Below are 22,063 nucleotides of genomic sequence, written 5' to 3' on the forward strand. Positions count from 1 at the left end.
TTAAGTGTTTACTGTGTGTACTAGCACTGGATATACCACCACCACCACCACCACCACACCAAAAAAGAGTCAAAAACATATTCCCTCTCCTCATGGAGCTTACATTCTAATGGGAGAGACAATATACAAATAACTGTACATATAAGATATTTATTTATTTATAAAGTATAAATGAAAAATCATCTCAGAGAAAAGGCAATAGCAATAAGTAATTAGGCAAGGTCTCCTGCATAAGGTGGGATTTGAGCTAAATCTTCAAGGGAAACTTAGAGGCAGAGTTGAGAAAGGAGAGCACTCCAGCCACAGGGAACAGCTAAATAAAAAGCAGATGTGAGAGATGGTGTGTCATATTTTAGAAACTTTAAGTAGGATATTTGTAGTGAATGCAGAGAAGTAAAGTATAAGAAGACCCGGAAGGGACAAGGTTGTGAAGAGCTTTAAATGCCAAACAGAGAAGTATAGATTTGATCTGGGAGGTAATAATGAGGCACAGGAGTTTATTGAGTAGTACTCAAACCTAAGCATTAGGAAAATCATTTTGGCAACTCCATTGGGGGTGGACTGGAGTAGGGAAAGACTTAAAGCAAAGAGACCAATTACTAGGTTATTGCAATAGTTCAAGTGAACAGTTATGAGTGCCTGAACTTGGATAGTGACTGCATGAGTGGAGAGAATGGCAAATATTTCAGAGATGTAGTCTGGCAAGATTTGACAGTGGATTGGATAGGATGAATAAGAAAAAGAAGTCAGAGGTAAAACAAAGGTTGAAGCTTGGTCTGACTGATTAGATGATGGTGCCCTTAACAATAATAGGAAATTTTCAGAGGAGAAAGGGTTAGGGCTAGGGAGAAAGGTGATGAGTTCTGCTTTGGAAACATTGAACTTGAGATGCCTATGGGACATCCAGTTCAGAATTTCCAAAATTCGGTAGGTAATATGTCAGTATGACTCAGGAGTGAGACCAGGGCTGGATATGTAGATCTTGTAGTCATCTGAATAGACATAATTGAACCAGTGGCAGCAAATGTTATCACCAAATGAGATAGTATAAAGCAAAAGAAAAGCAAGGCCCAGCAAAGAACCCTGGGGGATAGACAGCATTTGTGTATAAGAAGAAGGGTAAAAGATATTCATTTTAAGGATATTAATGAAAAATGGAGATGGATGAGCCACATAGGAAGAAATAGAAATAGTATATGGGCCAGTGGTAAATTCATGTTCTTGAGATATTGAAAGAACAAGAGGAAAGTCTCCAACATACTGGGCATCTCCTTCGTGAGGGATTTATGGGGAAACATGGATATTCAGGGAGTACTCACAGCAGTGAAACCACAAATCTTTTGTAGTATTTTGTACGAGCCGTGATATTTCATTGACTCAGTCAACAGATATTTATTGAGCACCTACCAGGTATAATGCACAGCAGGTAGGACCCCTAGAGCCTAGGTGGGTATTTCAAGATAAGTAAGGCTATCATATAATCAGAGGAATTAGAGATGAAAGCTGCATTTTGCAATGAATGATCTGGTCACATTCTATCACTTTTATGTTATTTTATTTTTTTTATTTTTTTAGTGAGGCAATTGGGGTTAAGTGACGTGCCCAGGGTCCACAGCTAGTAAGTGTTAAGTGTCTGAGGCCGGATCTGAACTCAGGTACTCTGACTCCAGGGCCGGTGCTCTATCCACTGCGCCATCTAGCTGCCCCCAATTCTATCACTTTTAATGAGGAAATTGAGGTCCAGAAGATATTAGTGACAACATTCAGGGAATAAGAAACTTAAGACATAAAATTATATGATTGGAAAGGAGTTATAAAAGGAAATGTGAAGATATCTCCAGGTCACCAACATATTAGATATTTTACATTCACAAAAATTCACCTCTGAGTGATACGGTATAGAAGTGATAGTTTCATATGATGGGAAGTTTGAATTATTCATTGTGCCAATGTCTCCTTCCACAAGTAATTCACTTAGTGCGTCATCTGTCTTACCCCAAATATCTCTCACAGATCCTCCTTACCCTCAGCAAATGTATTTCCATCTAATAACATGTACTATCTATTATTAATAACCTGCAGAAGAAAATTGTTAGGAATACCAAGCAAGGGAATATTTGTTACCCAAAGGGCTAGTTCTCACTATACTCCAAAAGATTTTTATCTGCTTGTTGGAAATAAGTCACTAGATTCTCTAAAATCCTGAGGGCAGCAAGTGGTGAGGAGGCCAGCTGCCCCCTACACTAAACATATGTATGATACTGTTTTTACAGATTTACATTTGGCCTACTTATTTACCCTCTGGAAAAGTTGAAGACCTTAGTTTACTTATTTGATTATATAAATTTAATATCTTCCTAATGACTTACTTTGATAAATCAACAAATATCTCCATGCAGAGCAATAACTAGCATGAGCAAAAAGGGATATTTGGGTGGCAAGAGATTTGTTCTTTCCCCATCCCCATTGGCATTCAGTCATTTTTAAATCGTGTCCAACTCTTCATGACACTATTTGGGTATCTTGGCACAGTACTAGAATGGTTAGCCATTTCCTTCTCTAGTTCATTTTATAGATGAGGAACTGAAGCAAAACAGTTAAGTGTCTTGCCAGGGTCACACAGTTTAGTAAGTGTCTGAGGCAGATTTTGAACTCAGGAAGATGTCTTCCTGACTTTGGGCCCCAGCATTCTATGAACCTATGACACCTCCTAGCTGCCCCTTCACCACCTAGCTACACACATCCCAACTGTCCTCTGTCAGCCTTGTGCCCTGGAGTGTGCCCTGGATATCAGTCAGACTCACTATATATGCTGCTGCATGCTGTTACACAGTGCTCCCCACTTCCATCAGCAGTTTTTTTGTCCAGGACAGACTAGTCCTAATAATGGCTTTATCTGAGTGCCTGTTCTGCATAAAGAAGGAACCATGTGAACTTTCTGTCCAACAAACCAGGAAGATAATTTTAAATGATAAAACTCTGAATCCATGTCTATACTGAACAAAAGGACAAGGGATTTATATTCTTGGGGGGGGGGCAATGAGGGTTAATTGACTTGCCCAGGGTCACACAGCTAGTAAGTGTCAAGTGTCTAAGGCCAGATTTGAACTCAGGTACTCCTGAATGCAGGGCCGGTGCTTTATCCACTGAACCACCTAGCTGCCCCCAACAAGGGATTTATATAAAAGTTCATTAATCCCATCAATCAATTTAGAATCAGAAACATCCATTCAGATCCTAGTTGTTCTTTTTACGAGCGAGCGACATGATCTTCAATGAGTCACTTAATCATTTGACCTCCTAGACCTCAGGGTCCATTGGGCATGATGACCTCTGATATTACCAGCAGCTCTGAATGTAGGGTCCTAAAGAGACTGCTTGCTGGCTATGGCTGGTTTTAGACTCTTTTGGCCTCTTCATTGTAGTGATTGTTAGCAACTCGAAACATTTTTTTTAATAGACTGAGCCAATTTTATACACTGAATTCAGATTATATGGTTAATTTTTTTCAAGTGATTCATTTGATCTGTATGATAATTAAAATGGAAAATGGTAACCACAGGTGAAAACACAATCAAGAATTAGAAGGGACCCTGCTTAGAGATGAAGTTCTTAGAGTTCTTCATTAGCTTACTTGTCTCTCTCTGTTGTGGTTGTAGTTGTGGTTGTTGCTGTTGTTGTTGTTGTTCAGTCATTTCAATCACGTCTGACTCTTCATGATCCCATTTGGGGTTTTCTTGGAAGAGAAACTACAGTGGTTTGCCATTTCATTCTCCAGCTCATTTTACAGATAAGGAAACTGAGGCAAACAGAGTTTAGTGACTTGCTTAGGGTCACACAGTTAGTGTATGATGCCAGATTTGAACTCATGAATATAAATTTTACTGACTCCAGGGCCAACACTGTATCCATTGTGCCACCTAGCTGCCCTAATTTTGTCTCTCTACAACAATCATAATAACTGACAATTTACTGCTTTCCTAGAACCATAAAATCTCAAATACACAAGGGACTTAGAGATTGTCAGTTCACCCCACTCATTTACACAGGATCAAAACTTTAGGCCCCCCACATACCACTAAGAGATCCATCATCAAGATAGATCCATAATATACTTCAACAAACATTAATAAAGAGCCTACTATGTACAGAGCACAAATAATAAGTACTCGTGCGAGGACAACAATGAGATAAAATACAGTCCAAGCTGTCATAGGGCTTATAATCATAGTCAGAGGTATATACTACACACACATAACTATAATAGACAACTACATAAGTAAAATTACAAACTTCTATACTATTCAAGACTCTCCCCAGGCTTGATAGGGTAGTAGGCAGAGTCAGGAGTAGAAGGATAAGATGCTACACTTGGACATCAGTAAGACATAGGTTCAAATCTTAACTTGTCAAAAAATACTAAGTTGTCTGACCAGGAGCAATGATTTAACTTCTCTGAACTCTCAGTTTCCTAATCTATCAAGTGGTGTTAATAACATCTATATACTTTATCTCACCAGGTTTTTGTGAGACTTGATTAAAAAATGCATGACAAGTGCTTTGAAAACCTTAAATGCTACACAGACATCAGCATTTTAAACGGTTGAATGGAATGGATAGGACTTTAACAAATGAAAAATCATGGGTGTTTGAGTCAATCAAGAACAATTAATTAAGTGCTTACTATATGCCAAGCTAGATGGTGCAGTTGATAGAGCACAGGACTGAATCAGGAAGACTCATTTTCCTGAATTCAAATCTGGCTTCAAACACTTAATAACTATGTGCACCCTGGGTAAGTCATTTAACCCTGTTTGGCTCAGTTTCCTCATTTGTAAAATGCGCTGAAGAAAGAAATGGCAAACCTCTCAATGTCTTTACCAAGAAAACCCCCAACTAAACAACAAGTATGTGCAAGCTCAGGGGATACAAATATAATATAGATGCCCTGGCTCAACTCTCAGTTCTGGGCTTGTCCATCTCTGCCTCAGCTACTCTGAAGGGTTTGAGGGTGTCTCTTTCCTTTGTTGTCAGCTCAATCCCCCACCATCTATGTTCCCTCACATATTATATTGGGGCTGGACTTAGTGTGGACACCCAAGCAGCTTTTAGCCATACTTGCAGCTCAGAACCCCAGAACTCAAACAATAATCAGGATTACAGACATGTGACAACCCAACTGACTTGGAAAGTTTCTAAAGTCCCTTAATTGATGGTAACTTCTGTAGTTCCTCTTTTGACTGGGTGGTGTCAGGCACTGTGCAAAATCTACTGATAGAAAGACAAAAAGGAAACAGTCTCTGGCCTTAAGGAATTTTCCATTCTCCCTAAGTGTATGCAATTTGCACACGGGTTAGTAAATGCAAAGTATGTGCAAATACACACAAAGTAATTTCAAGAGGGAAAGGGATCAGGAAAAGGCTCTTAACAGTGATTACCTTTGTAAGAAGCTATGCATTCTTATAGGGGCAAAGGTGGGCAAGTAGTAGATTCTAAACATGGAATATTCTATTACCAGGAAGAGCTAGCCACTGGCTAGTTTGACTGGAATGCAGATTACACAAAAGGGGAGTGATATTAAATGACTGGACAAGGAGGTAAGAGTACATTTAAAGAGGAAGACCTTAAATACCTGACTGAAATTCTGTGTTTTAATAATAGGCAACAGAAAGCCACTGTTTTCCACATTTTTGTCTGTTTCATGGGTGAGTCACCATGGCAAAAATTCTCAAGAATCAAAATTCAGGAGAACCACAGGGCACTGGAGAGGCACATGGTGGGTGTAAGAAGGACTACTACATATTACCAGAAATTGAGTTGGACATAAAGGACATTTTAAAAAGAACATGTATATATGGGAAATGCAGGACAAATGTAGAACAGATCATAAATAGAAAGCCTGCGTAGCTATATTAGTCCCTTTAAGTTATCAAAAGAATAAGAGCCACAGCAGAAAGAGGTTTTGATATCATGGTACCTGGGGTTGAATTCTGACTGTCACCTCCTTCCTGGATGACTTTGGACAAGTCACTTACCTAACTACTCTAGACCTCAGTTTCATCATCTATAAAATGAAGAAGAGTGGAATTAAAATGGCCTCCTAAATTCCCTTCCATCTCTAAATCTCTGATCCTAATGAATCTCTGCGGCCTCAGTTTCTTCATCCGTAAAATGGCCTCAAAGGTCCTTTCCAACCTGTCTGTGGCCCTATGATCTATGCTCCTGTGATGATATGGAGTAGGTCTTCCATGGAGGATTTATGGAAAGATATGGAGAAAATTCCATGAGATGAAAAGGCATAGGAAGGGGGAAGCTGTGCTGCAATCTGCATGAGTGGAGGAAGGACCCATGTTTGCTGAGATCAATCATAGATTCTTCTAAATATCTGGCATGAGACCTATCAGGAGACAATGCTCATTTATAAGCTGACGTGAACTGAACAAAAACAAGTTAGAGTGGACAAGTAATCACTCTAGGGCTGTTAGTTTATACTTTCCAAAAGCCAGGATTACAGCAGAGCAGACAAAACAAAGGCTTCATCCCTGTCCATTGAAAAGCTTACAAGACCAATAAACAGGGGTGGTTTTTTTAACGGTTGTTTAGTTTTTATTTCCTTCTTCTCCGTTTATAAATTTACTTTTCCTTTGTGGAAAAACTAGAAAAAAAATGCCTTCACTTCCAGCTTTGACCCACCCCCTCCTTTGTTTTGTGGATCTAAGCTTCCCCATCTGCCGATCACCCTGTTTCCATAGGGGGCTGGGAAGGGAACAAAATAAATACTGAGTCATTGTCTAGAGGCCCCTACAATGAAGTGGAGACTGTGTCTTACTTTTCCTGTTGCAATATGTAGGTGGGGAAAGAAATGGAATTTCCTTTTCATCCTCTAGACCTGCAGATCAAACTATCTAACAGATGTAAAGTGGAGGAAGGTTGTGCTTTTTGTATAGTCATGTTCTCTTAGCGGAAAATTCTTCTGGGCTGAACAGTACCTAGACATGGGACGTAGGCCTGCAAAACCAAAGAGTTAATAAACACAATGTAATGGAAACCAGCTCAAATCTGAACCTTGATGCTTTCTGTTTAACTTTTGTGAGCCTCAGTCTTCCATACCTGTTAAAATGAGAATGCCACTTAACTGCCTGGCAGAGCCATATAAGTTATTTGATGACCTCTGAGGTCCAGTTCTAAGTTTATGATCCTTTGTTACATAAACTGATGAACTGCTGAAATTCCTTTAACTCTTTTTAAAGCCTCCAGGGGCATGACTAGCCTACCTGAAGAGGGCTTCTCCTTGACCCAATCAAAGAGGTTCATACCTCATAAAGCCATCAGTGAACATAGTCCATCTTATGTACACACTCAGACTTTATCACTGTGACTACCTCACATTGCATTGATCAAGGTGGAGGATAGGACCCCTTACCTCCCATTACTATTATTGGAAGTGTGCTGTAGTAGAAAATATTCGATTTGAAGACAGAAGGTCTGGGTGCACATCCTGCTTTTCCTACTTACTATGAGACCATGGCCTTTTCACTTCGCCTTTCTTGCTGTCACTTTCTCCATCTGTAAAATGAGGAGACTGAATTAAATGTGATTATCTCTAGGTCTCCTCCTGTTCTATCTCCCATGAAATGGGGCAATAACTTCTCCATCAGAGAATCTGGACAAAGCTGTCACCCATTGCTGATCAAAGGATTCAGAGATGGATGTTGCCTTAGAGATCCAATCCATTCCCTTTATTTATTCATTTCAGATCATTTTTGTGAGGGAAGAAGGAATCCTGATTATCCAAGGTATCTCAGTTTTCCATTTCTCTTTAATGGTATAGATGTAGCTTAAAGGAGACTGGACTCCAGATTGCATTGCAGCCATTATAACAACTATAAATTATGGAGAAACAAAGGGAGACGTCGGGAAAGCCATATGGTTCTTATTATATATAATCATATTTTGCGGGGGCATCTTTTGGGTGCAGCAAATTGTCATCTCTGAACTAATGTTCTTGGATGTTTGTTCTTTGAAGACAAAGGGAAAGAGAGAACATAGGTTATCTCCTATATACATAAAAACTCAAAACTGGTAGAATGAACACCTGCATCCTTAAATGGATGAATGTTATTTCCTGAACAACATTTATCTTTGTGACTTAAAGTCAAATATGCTCACATCACAGCCATTAGACTGTGAGCTCACTGAAAGCAAGGATTACCTTTTGCCTTTCTTTGTATCCCCAGAAGTTAGCACAATGTCTGACACATAGTAGGTACTTAATACATGTTTATGGACTGACTGGCATCACCAAAAAAGAATTTGCCTTAGCTTTAGAATGAGCTGCAACCATGCTAAGGAGAGCATAATAATATAGCTACAGTGACAAATGATGTTGTATAACAGGACTGGGGGTACAGAGTCAAGAATGGAAGAGTCTGTACCCTCAAGGAGCTTACCATCTATTGAGGGAAACAAGAAAAATATACATGTAGCTTTTTTAAAAAAGAAAGCATGAGGGGCAGCTAAATGGCACAGTGAATGGACCACCAGCCCTGGAGTCAGGAATGCCTGAGTTCAAATCCGGCCTCAGACACTTAATACTTACTAGCTGTGTGACCCTGGGCAAGTCACTTAACCCCAACTGCCTCACTTTAAAAAAAAAAAAAAAACCATGACAGGCAGAATGGGGAACTGATCTTTAAACTAGGAAGACCTGGGTTCAAGTGCCTGGGAAGGAAGTGACAGAGGGAGACAAAGACAGAGGGAGGAAAGGAGAGGAGAGGAGAGGAGAAAAGAGGGAGAGGAGGCTCCTTCCCAAGGAGTTTAGATTCTTCTGAGCAAAGTAACATGCCTATGACTGCACAGTGTAAAAACTAGAACTGGGGCAGCTAGGTGGCGCAGTGGATAGAGCACTGGCCCTGGAGTCAGGAGTACCTGAGTTCAAATCCGGCCTCAGACACTTAACACTTACTAGCTGTGTGACCCTGGGCAAGTCACTTAACCCCAATTGCCTCACCAAAAAAACCCAAACAGACAAACAAACAAAAAAACTAGAACTAAAATTCTGTTCTCCTTTTTCCAATTCCAGCTCCCTTTCCCACTGTCACCACACATGCTCTAAATTCTGTGGTTTATCATATACTGCCCTCATTTGTTACCTAATTCCTTCATATATCATATCTCTTCCCCCCCAAAAAAACCTCAACTTTTTTTGAGGACAAATGTTGATTTCCAGCTCTATTTATCTAGCCCTAGGGGCAACTAGGTGGCACAATGGATAAAGCACCAGCCCTGGATTCAGGAGGACCCGAATTCAAATCTGACCTCAGACACTTGACACTTACTAGCTGTGTGACCCTGGGCAAGTCACTTAACCCTCATTGCCCCGCAAAAAAACAAACAAACAAAAAAAACCAAAGAACAAAAAAAAAAAAAATTGGGAGGGGGGGCAGCTAGGTGGCACAGTGAATAAAGCACCAGTCCTGGATTCAGGAGGACCTGAGTTCAAATCCAGCCTCAGACACTTGACACTTACTGTGTGACTTTGAGCAAGTCACTTAACCCTCATTGCCCCTCAAAATATAAATAAATAATAAAATTTAAAATATTTAGCTAGCCCTAGACTATTTCCTGAGTTCTGGTCCGTTATCACCACCTACTAAATATTTCCCACTGGATGCCCTGGGTAGACATCTCAAACTTAAAATGTAAGAACATTCAGTTCTTCAACCCACTCACTTCTTATGAGCTACTCCTCTACCCTACTTCAACCACAAACAAAAATGGTCATATCCTTGATCTTGCCATCACCTGCAAACATGCCTACTCTATGTCAAGAATTCCAGAATCACCTTAATCTGACCATAATCTATTTTATATTTATTTCACCTCTTCTTCTGTCTTCCTTTACAAAACCCTATTCTTCATCCACACCATAACCTCCAATCCCTTGACTCTTTAATTCTCTTTCCTGCATTAACCACTCTATCCTTTTCCTAATCTTGACCCCTTAGTGAGCAAATTCAACTTTACATTGTCCCCTTCTCTTGATTTCCTAGCCCCCTTGGAATATCACCAATTATACCCAGCCAAGTCTCAGCTTTGAATCAATCCCACTAGTGCCTGGCATATGTTGTTCTATCATTTGAGTCATGCCCAACTCTTCATGACCCCATTTAGGGTTTTCTTGGCAAAGATCCTGGAGTGGTTTGTCATTTCGTACTCCAGATCATCTTACATATGAGGAAACTGAGGCAAACAAGTGACTTTCCCAGAGTCACACAGCTAGCAAGTGTCTGAGGCTAGATTTGAACTCAAAAAAATGGGTCTTCCTGACTTCAAGCCCAACACTATCCACTGTGCCATCTAGCTGCACAGCATGTAATAGATGTTTAATAACTGTTTATCAATTGATTGATTAATTAATGACCAAAACTCACCCATCTTCCTAACTTCTCTATATCTGTCCAAGACAGGTCCTTTCTTCTAGTCACCTAGGTTCACAAACTCAGTGTCATCCTTTATTCCTCGCCCTCTCTAGCCTCCAATATAATTTCCAAATTTTCTTGATCCCACCTCCACATCATCTCTCACATCTCCTTTCTCTCTATTCACAACCACAATAGTTCAGGATCTCATCATCTCTTGCGTGGACTATTACATAGGAAAGAAGGAAGGAAGGCAGGGAGGGAGAGAAGGAAAGAAGGAATAGGGAACAGAAGAAGGGAGGGAGGGAGGGAAGAAAAGGAGAGAAGGGAAAAAGGGTGAGAAGCAGGAAGGAACATGCATTAATTTATTATTTACTATCTGCCAGGCTCTGTTTGTGGGCTGCTAAGGTGGCACAATAGACAAAGCCTGGAGTCAAGAAAATTCATTCTCTTGAGTTCAAATCTGACCTTAGACACTTACTACCTCTGTGACCCTGGACAAGTCACTTCACCCTGTTTGCCTCAGTTCCTCAATGGTAAAATGAGCTGAAGAAGGAAATGGTTAACCACTCCAGTTTTTCCGTCAAGAAAACCCCAAATGGGGTCACAGAAAGTCAGACACAACTGAAAAACAACTTAACAACAGGTTCTGTTCAAAATCATTAGTGGTTCCTTACTACCTCTAGGATTAAAAACAAACAAACAACAAAAAAAACCCATATAAATTCTGATTAGCTTTCAAAACACTTCACAATCTGGATTCAGTTTACCTTCCCAAGCATGTGATTCATTGCTCTCTTTCATGAATGGTACATTCTAGCCAAACTGGCATACTTATCGCTCCTAGTATGCAACATTTCCATCTCCTTTCTCCATACCTTTGCATGGGCTATTCCCTATACATGGAATCATTCCCTTTTTCCAACACCACTTTTGGGAAAAATTCTCTTCAGAGGTCAACTCAAGACCCAAATTTTACATGAAGTTTCCTTTAAAAAAAAAAAAACTTATTGGTGCAGCTAGGTGACACAGTGGGTAAAGCATCGGTCCTCAAGTCAGGAGGACTTGATTTCAAATCCAACCTCAAATATTTACTAGCTGTGTGACCCTGGGCAAGTCACTTAACCCTGTTTGCTTCCCAAAAAAAGGTAAATAGGGGTTAAGTGATTTTCCTGGGGTTACACAGTTAATAAGTGTTTGAGGCTCAGTTGGAATTCAGGTCTTCCTGACTCTAATCCCAGAATTCTCTCAACTGTCCCACCTAGCTGACCTATGGAATATAAGTTCCTTAAAGGCAGGGGCTATTTTATTTTTGTCTCCTCAGTATCTAGCACGGTGCCAGGCACATAGTGGGCAATTTAATCCATTCTTCTTGACTGATTGACTGGCTTAAAATTCCAACTCTGCTATTTTCTACCTATAAAGCTTAGGTCAAATCATTTCCCATTCTCCTTACCTACAAAATGAGAGGGTTATGTCTTTAATATAATATTGAAGTTTCATAATAATGTTGATCATTGAGGTTCCTTTCAGTTCTAGATTCTCAAAAGAAAAATAAATATTTCAAGATGGAAATATATTCTAAAAACACAATGAATACAATTTTTTATATTCATACAATAATGAAAATGTATGCACTAATGAATATACATAATGAAAATATGCATGAGAACAAAATATCCTCATATTTACTTTTTAACCTCTCAAAGCATAAGTAAGGTCAGCTGGCTGCATACATGTAACACAGATGCTTTCAGGTTCCACATAGAAAAAAGAATGTCAGGAATTTAGTAAAGATTGGGACAATTCAAAGGCCTGGGAGAATGGGAAAGTGGTTTCCTTCTGACTTGGTGGGTCATGGTTGGCAGTTTTAATAGGACCTGAGCATTAATTGTTTATTTCACCAACACACCTACATCTGAAGTCATCCTTCATATTTTACCTTAATGTGTCAAAGGACCAGTTACTATTTCCCACTTCATTCATCTCTGGATTTACAAAGCTTGCATTGTTAATCTTCCTAGGCTAGAATGCTTTTCCCCAGTTTCCAGATGGAGGGCCATAAAGCTGTCACTGAGCAAAAAGCCCAAGGAAACAAACAGATTTCCTTTCATAGATACAACAGGTCCCCTGATCTGTGACTCCTTCTTAAACCATGTGAGATCCTCAGGCTAGCAAAGGATAAAATTGGGGATATACTTGATGAGAGGAAAAACAGCTCAATAAGAAGTGGGGGAGAAACAAAAAAGAGAGGAACATGCCCCTTCTCAGGAAGAAAAGCAAGGACAGAGTTGGATGAGCTCCCACTACCAAAGCTATCTGTTTCAGGGGCGTGAAAGCCTTCACTTTGTTGGTTTAGGTTCATATAGTGAACATTCAAGAGGATGTTTATTTAATCTTAGGGGCTTGGCTTGCAATTAGGATACACTACCACCAAATGATTGATGATGCCTTGGTTATGACCTCATGGTCCAAATAGCTAGGTTTCATAATCCTAGTTAATTAAAAAAACAATTAGCACATTTTTTCCATCTAAAACTCTTAGATTTTATTTTAAAATGTAATTCATTATTGGAAGATTATGCATAAAAATAAATGTTTAGCTTTTTTTTAAGTGTGAGAGGCAGCATGGAGAACTAGATAGAAAACTGGTCTCTGAGTTAGGAAGACTTGGGTTCAAGTCTAGCTTCTGTTATATACTGGTTCAGTGACAAGTCTTTTGACCTCTATGGCCCCAGGCAATTCTTGAAAATTCTAAATAGCAGAGCAGTTACAGATATGCACCAGTGGAGGGAGTTTCCTTACCAAGATTCTACTGATGAAATCACAAGTCTCCTTGAAAAGGGGTAGGGGGGTGGAGTGTGGTAAACTTACCTCTAATTTTCATTTTAAAAAATAAATACTTAGGTACCTCTCACTAGTCCTTGAATATAATCGATCTATCCCCATGCCAATCCCTAGTCACAAACTTTGATCAAAATATAGTTGTATAATTTACCCTATTTCTCTTAGGTTCAAGTCAATATTAATTTCTAGGCATATATAGAACCCTAAGGCTTCTGTAGTTCACCAAGTATCAAGTCCCTATTTCTCACTTAGGAATTCAGAATAGTGAAAGATCATGGGGCTAGTTAAGATGCCATAGTGAGTAGATTTTTTTTTTAAATATACTGAGCCTGGAATCAGGAAGACTTTAGTTCAAATTTGGCTTCAGACATTTCCTAGCTGTATGACCCTGGGCAAGTCACATAACCTCTGCTTGCCTCAGTTTCCTCATTTGTAAAATAAGGATAATAATAGCACCTACTTCCCAAGGTTGTTGTGATAGTCAATTGAGATTATAATTGTAAAACAGCACAGTATCTGGAATATAGTAAGTACTATATTAATGTTAGTTATTGTTATTATTGTCATTATGGATATATTCAAAGAAGGCTTCTGGGGCAAGATGAGACTTGATCAAGAATCAGTCTAGCTAAATACAGAAGGGCCCAACATCAGAACCATGTTATTGTTGTTCAGTTGTGTCTGACCCTTTGTGATACCGTTTGGGATTTTCCTGGAGTGGTTGACAGTTTCCTTCTCCAGCTCATTTGATGGATGAGAAAACTGAGGCAAACAGGGCTAAGTGACTTGCCCAGGGTCATGCAGAAAGTGTCTGAGGATAGATTTGAAGATGAGTCTTCCTGACTCCAAGCCCAGTGCTCCGTGCACTATAGATGCCCCAAAATCAGCCTAAGTAGAGAAGTGCTCAGCATCAGAAAAATAGTAGCTAACAATACTGTTTTATTCTATATTTATATAAATATAGAATATTTATGTTTATTCTATAGCATTTTATGGTTTTCAAAGCATAGTTATTATTTTAACTTCACAAAAACCCTGCAAGTTGGGTGCTAATCTATTATTATCCTCATTTTACACAAGAGGAAACTAAGGCAGACAGATTAAGTGACTTAGGGGTCACACAACTATTAAATGTCTGAAGCTGGATTGAAACTTATTGCCAGACCTTTCCAGCAAGCCAGCTAGTTAGTAAGTGAACAAGCATTGCCAGGCAATAAGCTGATACCTCAGGAGACAAATAAAGGCAAACACAGTCCCAGTCCTCAAGGGCCTCATGTTCCAATTGGGGAGATAATATGAAAGGTGGCTCAGTGGATAGAGCACTGGCCATGGAGTCAGGAAGACCTGAGTGCAAATCTGGCCTCAGATACTACTAGCTGTGTGACCGTGGGCAAGTCACTTAACTCCATTGCCTCAAAAACACAAAAACCAAACCATGATCTATACAGCAGAATGGTAATCTCAGGAGACAGCTAGGTGGTGCAGTGGATAAAGCACTGGCCCTTGATTCAGGAGGACCTGAGTTCAATTCTGGCCTCAGACATTTGACACTTACTAGCTGTGTGACCCTGGACAAGTCACTTAACCCTCAATGCCCTGCAAAAAATACATACATATATACATACATTGCCCTGCAAAAAAAAAAGAATAGTAATCTCAGAGGGAAGGCACTGGGGTTACAGCAAGGGCAGACAGCCAAGAAAAAACTCTTGCAGAAACTAGATTGGATCTGAGTCTTCAACTAAGCCTGGAGGTTCAGATGAAAAGTGCCAGTATTCCAGTATGGAGCAGAGGTGGTGAAAAGCTACACAATGTGGCAAGAGGAAGTGTTGTTGCATTGTTGTGTCTGACTAACTGTAAGGCTAGTGTCGATAAATCCTAGAGTACATGGAGGAAACTAATGTGTATTATAGAGTAATTCATATAGAATTTATATATTGAGATTTATATAGTTATAATACTATATATAGTATATATACTATTAATATATTGACATTTATATATTTATATTATATAGTATAAATATTATTAATATGTTGAAATTTATATATTTATATTTATACTATATATAGGATATATTTATATTATTGTATATTTCACTACCTCGCTTGCTTCCGGGCATTACTGATCCTTTTATAAGAGCACTAGGAAGTTGCCATTCTCCAAGGGTCTTGCTTTGAGCCAGAAGCCAGACTCCTTCTGTTGCTATTTGAGAAAGACTTCAAGTATTTTACTTCCAAGAAGGTGCTTGCCCTTTAAAAGGGGACAAAGTATTGCAAAGATTTTGAAACCATAAAGAATGAATCCCTAATTATGCTGAAAAGAGGAAGAGATGGGTAGGAAAGGGACAAGGTATGAACAGCTTTAATTGGAGAATTTTATATTTGATACTGAAGCTAATAGAGAACCACTGGGGTTTATTGAGTATGGGGGGTAAGGGAAGGGGGGAAAGATACATAGTCAGACCTGTGCCAGTTCCCAGGGCCTAGGATTCTAGAATATGTTGTTGTTCAGCCGTTTCAGTGGTATCCGACTCTTTCTGAGTCCATTTGGGGTTTTCTTAGCAAAGATACTGGAGTGGTTTGCCATTTCCTTCTCAAGCTCATTTTACAGATGAGGAAACCAAAGCAAACAGGATTAAGTGACTTGCCCAGGGTCACACAGCTAGGAAGTGTCTGAGGCTGGATTTGAATCTTCCTGATTCCCAGACCAGTGCTCTATCTACTTGTACCACGTCATTGCTCATCCTAGAATTTATGGGTATCTATTCTGAAAAGTCTTTTCAAAAAAGATGTTGCCCTGTGACCATTCCTGGTGTATAATACATTTTTTTTTTAGTGTAAGAGCACTTCCTACTATGAAACTTTAAATATACTCAATGCTTACCTTTGCAAGGACATCAAATAAATCTATATGATAAATACAGAAGAAATTGTTGTTATAAAACTGTAACAAAAATTATCTTTGTTTCAATAAGCATTGAAGAGGTAGGAAAATGATTGTATTAACTTTCAACTTCTAGGCCATGTAGTTGAAGTCACCCAAGAGATTGCCATTTTTATTGCTAATCATTTTGCATTAGTCTCTAAGGAGTGGAGTTTGTAAGTGACATGAATGAACTCTTTAGAACACAATTTTCATACCTCATTTATAATCAGAAATTTTCTGACAGGGACAGATACAACTCCAGAATAATTTATTCCTTGGGCTGCTGACCATATTACTTCTTAGAAAACAAGGCACCTTCCAGTGAAGAAATCCAAGGTTGTTAGAGAGACAGAGAAACAGAAACAGAAAGACAGAGACAAAGAGACTTAATGCAAAGTCCCAGGGCCCCATGCTTTGGACACAGACCTTCATTTTTCAATGAAAAGATAAAAGTGAATTTAAAGTAACTGAGAAAGACTTAGTGAAACTACAGAGTCACAATATTATTTTAGGTCTCCTGCCTCCAAACCCAGAGCTCTTTCCATTATAAGAGGGACTGTCCCTTCTTTCATTGACACATAACAGTACTTAATGCTTACCAAGTTGAATATGAGGTAATGAAGAATGAACTAGGGTTGAATCCTGTCTCAGTCACTAGTTATGTGACCTGAGGCAAGTCATTCAACCTCTCTGAGCCTCAGTTTTCTCATCTATAAAAATGGGGATGATAATAACAACACCCAGAGCAGCTACATGACCCAGCGGATACAATGCAAAGGCTGGCAGCAGACCTTGAACTCTTTGTGAGTTCAAATCTAGCCTCAGACACTTACTAGCTGTATGATCCTGAGTGAGACACTTAAGCCTGTTTGCCTCAGTTTCCTCATTTGTAAAATGAGCTGGAGAAGGAAATGGCAAACCATCCCAGTGTCTTTGCCAAGAGAATTCCAAATAGGATCACAAAAAGTTGGACAAGACTGAAAAATGACTCAATGACAATAATAACAAAACTCACTTTAGATGGTTGTTAGGAAAAACAAATGAGCTAATGCATGTGAAGTACTTTGCTAAACTTAAGCCACTATATAAGTATAAGATAACATTCCCTAGACTGTGTAGATAAAATTTACATGAGAACCTTCATACTGAATCAAATGATTAAGTCCTTACAGATATCTCTTAAGTGCTCAATACCATGCTAAGCACTCTGAAGACTACATACAAATCTGAGTCATGCTTCCTGCCCTTAAGGATCTTATAATCTAACATACATAAGGCAATAAAAATGCTATAAACAATGGTATAATTTTTGCACACAGTGTCAGTATTTGTTTTACTTAAGGATGTAGACTTGTTACAAGGGTTTGTTTTGTTTTTAATTTTGAGGTGAAGAGGTGGAAAGGGGGCATTAGCAATAGGGTTGACTAGAAGGAAGGAAGGAAGGAAGGGAGGGAGGGAGGGAGGGAGGAAGGAAGGGCGGGAGGGAGGAAAAATGAGAGAGGAAGAAAGAAACAAGGAAAGAAAAAGAGAGAGAAAAGGAAAGAGAGAGAGAAACAAAAGAGGACTATTGAAAATTTTAATGTACAGAAGAGAATAGAAGGAAAGCCAGAAGAAAACAGAGACAAGGAAAACAGCTTTGAAGGTTATATGTTGAATTTATTATGTACTTAAAAGAAAAAAATTGGCTGTATATAGATAGTAGGGAATTCTCAGTTTCATATACCATCACCTTTACTGTTTTTCTTTGTACATGGAAGTGCTCATTTTATTTGGTATGTTAACTTCAAAATAAAAATTCTAAATTTTAAAATAAATAATGGTATACAATAAAATTATCCCCTAAAACTTGACAATGGCCAGTTGTGGCACACAAGTAACTGTTGGTTTTCAATGGCTAGCCCAGAAGAGTGCAGTCTGTAGCATATTCTAATAAACTAAAAGTCTTCTAGTTCATAATTGGTAATGTATTATGTGTGTCTTAGACTTGGACCAACCTAATTAAGTTAAGCATGGTTCAGTACCAAAGGTCTATCCACCAAATGGTGAATTTTGAGGAATCACATCCACTAAGAAGACTTTATTGTGATATTGGAGGAGCTGTCCTCCCAGCTGGTGGTTGCGAAAATATCTACACTGATAAAATCCTATATTCCTAAAGAATACAATCAAGTTATAAGTAGTATGAACTCGTATATAACTACAGTGAGAGTAAATAGTATGACAAAGGCTCAAGAGGTATAGGGACTTGCCCAATGTCACAGAGCAAGTGATAGTCAGGAAGCTGGTGAAAACACAATTCTACTAACTCCTAGAGCAGCATACTGCCCACTACCATGCTTCAGAATAGTAAGACAAGGCAGGTGGGGGAAAGTTCAGACAGTTACTAAGGAACCAAGATACTCACAGGAACTAAAGGGCAAGGGCAAACAGACAGAACTAATTAGAAACAACCACACCAAGAAGACCTGGATAACTGATATAATCCTATGTCTCAACGATATAACTTTTATCTAGTTCCCATTAAGGCAGCCAATTCTCAAGGGCACCTTCCTCAGAACCACTAGGTAGAAGATCAGTGACCCTGGATGAAATGGGCATTATGTAGGGAGAAAGAAAGACAAATCCTAACACCCACTTTGTAAGGTTGGAACCATTTTGACCATTACTGCTCTGTGCCAATGTTCCCAAAGATGCCCAGTCCTAAGGAGGAAAATGTGATCATAAGGGGAAGGGGAAAGAGGTCCAAAATGGATAGCTGGGGCACTTAAGTGGCACAGTGGATAGAGCACCAGCCATAGAATCAGGAAGGCCTGGGCTCAAGACACTTACTAGCTGTGTGACCCTGGACAAGTCACAACCTCAATTGCCTCAAAAAAAAAAAAAAAGGACAGCTGCCTATAGAACAGCAATGGAGTACAAAGAGGCGGTATTTTGAAATATGACTTTATATAAAGATACATGAGAGGGGGGCAGCTAGTTGGGTCAGTGGATAAAGCACAGGCCCTGGATTCAGGAGGACCTGAGTTCAAATCCAGCCTCAGACACTTGACACTTACTAGCTGTGTGACCCTGGACAAGTCACTTAACCTTCATTGCCCTGAAAAAAACAAAAGGAAGTAAAAGCAGTAATAAATTTTTTTTAAAAAAGATACATGAGAGATATAACATCCCAGTGGATAGAGAGGCAACTGTGGAGCCAAGAAGATCAGGGTTCAAGTCTTGCCTTAGACACAAACAGGCTATGGGACTCTAGTCAATACCCCCACTTTCTCAGTGATCTAGTGAACTCTCTAAGATTATAGAATGCAGAGGAGATGCCGAACTGCTTTGGGAGAAGGAACTTCCTCAGTCAAGAGTTCCTTATATCAGTGAAGTTATAGATCTACTTCTTATGCCTTTACACATATTTCCATGCCAGAAAATTCAGTTCTTCATGGCCCATAGGTATTTACTTTGTGATAAGCTACACCAAATGCATTGCACTGTCCAGGGAACACAAACACTCAGGAAAGGACCTCACCTTTCAAACATTTCCTAGAGGGAAAACCTCAATATTTTGTTCAGATTCTGGCCACAGCCAGCCAAAACATGGGCAATCACGGGTTCTGGGCACCCACCAATCACCAGTCACCCAAAAGATTCAAGCATTTCTTGAATACTGGCTATGTGCCTATTATAGCTCCTTATGTTGGTTTTAACAACCAATGGGCCCCTAAGGGTACAATGAAAGGTGATTCTTCCAAGAAAAGCCCCAAAATGATTATTCTTCTCCTTCATTCATTCCTTCAATGACCCTTTATTGAGTACCTACAATGTACTATATACACTGTGCTATGGGCAGGCATACGAGCAAGCACGTGACCTGGATCCTTCTAGATGAAATGTCAGAGAGTAAAGTTTTCATTGTCGGCCATCCTTCCTTACAATGATGATAAACCTTGAGAATTTTAGAGCACAGAGACAACTGAAAATGTAAATTTGTTCTTTCTTAACATTAAAACTTGGCATGGTGATTACAGCAGGTCAATCAGAGGTGTTTCTCTGGATAGGCACAAAGAATTCAGGTATGGAGGCTGCAAAGATTAAAACCACTGCCGCCCTATTCTTGCCGGGCTTCACAACTGCTTTGCAGAATTAATAGAAAAGAGTTTTTGTTTTGAAAGCAGCTTGAACTGTTGTGTTTGTTGTACTCTGGTGGCTCAAAACAATGAGCTTCCAACCAACAGCAAATGCTGAATATATTAGAAATTGAGGAAGGGGGAAGGGGGAGTGAGTCCTGTAAAGACCTTGATTGTTCTCTATATGTAGGCAGAATAAATATGGCTGGAATTCGGGTGTGTGAGGGCCAAGGGATGCAAATGACAAATAATACTTTGCCATTCCAGGATACATTCATCAAGCCCAAACTGTGAAAACTCTGCTTGATTTTAGGACATAGTTGACAGCAAGGAAAAGGGTGAACAGGAAAATCCAGTGGGTATCAATTCTTCAGTCCCAGAAGATACCGAGAAACCCGAGGTTGTTCAGGAGAACCCCAAGACTGTAAATATAACAGAGAACAATAATCCCGTCATGAGTTTCTTTAAAACACTGGTAAGTGTATTTCTTTCCTTTTTTCCCTCAAGCTTGTATTTTCTTAAAGCATTTACTGTTTTTGGAAGCAATGTGGTGTAGTGGAAAGAGCTTTGGCCTACCAGTCAGGAGATTTCAAGTTCAAGTTATCCCATTATCTGTGAGATGTTGGGCTGTTGTTCAGTCATTTCAGTCATATCCAACTCTTAGTGACCCCATTTGGAATTTTCTTAGCAAAGATCCTGGAGTGGTTTGCCATTTTCTTCTCCAGCTCATTTTACAAATGAGGAAACTGAGGCAAACAGGATTAGGTGATTTGCCCAGGGTCATCCAGCTAGTAAGTATATGAGCCCTTATTTGAACTGAGGAAGATGAGTCTTCCTGACTCCCGGCCAGGTGTTCTATCTACTTTGCTAGCTAGCATCTCTCCATATATCACTTTCCTCACCTATAAAATTAAAGGAGATGGTTTGGATTAGCTAATCTAAAAGGTCTCTATCCACTTGAAATCCATTGGTGATCAGTTCTCTGAACTTCAGTTTTGTCATCTGTAAAACAGAGATAATGACTCTTGTACTAACAGTCTCATAAAGTGGTTCTAAGAAACATTCTGCTATTCTTGGTTATAGAACCCACAGTTTAAATGTGTACACAGGAATAAGTCCAGACATGAGGCCTTCAGCCTTAGTGACCATAAGTAACTCAAAAGTCCCTTTCTAAACATGCATGTAAAAACTTCAACTTCTACCACTTGTGTTAGAAAATGAGATCATGCTCAGATATGAGTGAGGTTGTGTTCATTATAGCCAAATTGAGATCGGATGCTCACATAATTAACACTAATAAAGGAAGAAAAAATTACCGCAATTGGATTTAGGAGTGACTAAAAAAATTGTGTATGATACTTTACACATTGAAATTATTTTAAGTAAAAATGCTAAATACTAAACGTATTAACTAAAGTTTAGTTGGTCATTTTGTTGTTCGATGTTAAATTTTTAATAAAAGATTTAAATTTTAACTTGAATCATTTTCATCTCCCGAAATGATTGTCTCTATACCTAGGATGATAAAATAGGAAACATAAATTTAGAACTGGAAAGTTCTAATATAATTTTATATAATAATCTAATAATGATAATAGTAGCTAACATTTTTATAGTGCTTATTATATGCCAGGCACCGTGCTATGTGCTTTATAATTATTATCTCATTTGATACTCACAACAACCCTGGGGGGTAGGTGCTATTATTTTCCCCATTCTTACAAATGAGGAAACTAATAAAAAAACCAG

At 39.1% G+C, this 22,063-nt stretch overlaps 1 protein-coding gene across 1 annotated transcript in view; it reads left to right on the forward strand.

Moving 5' to 3' along the window:
- The window catches only part of BCAS1 (brain enriched myelin associated protein 1), a 117,135-nt gene that overhangs the window by 23,220 nt on the left and 71,852 nt on the right, over positions 1-22,063 (forward strand). Inside the window, exon 4 of the mRNA XM_043980960.1 lies at positions 20,628-20,789. Within this exon, the coding sequence (XP_043836895.1) occupies positions 20,628-20,789 (162 nt within the window). The remainder of the gene's footprint in view (positions 1-20,627; positions 20,790-22,063) is intronic.

This window comes from Dromiciops gliroides, chromosome 2, assembly GCF_019393635.1.
Source record: "Dromiciops gliroides isolate mDroGli1 chromosome 2, mDroGli1.pri, whole genome shotgun sequence".
Classification (NCBI taxonomy): Eukaryota; Metazoa; Chordata; class Mammalia; order Microbiotheria; family Microbiotheriidae; genus Dromiciops; species Dromiciops gliroides.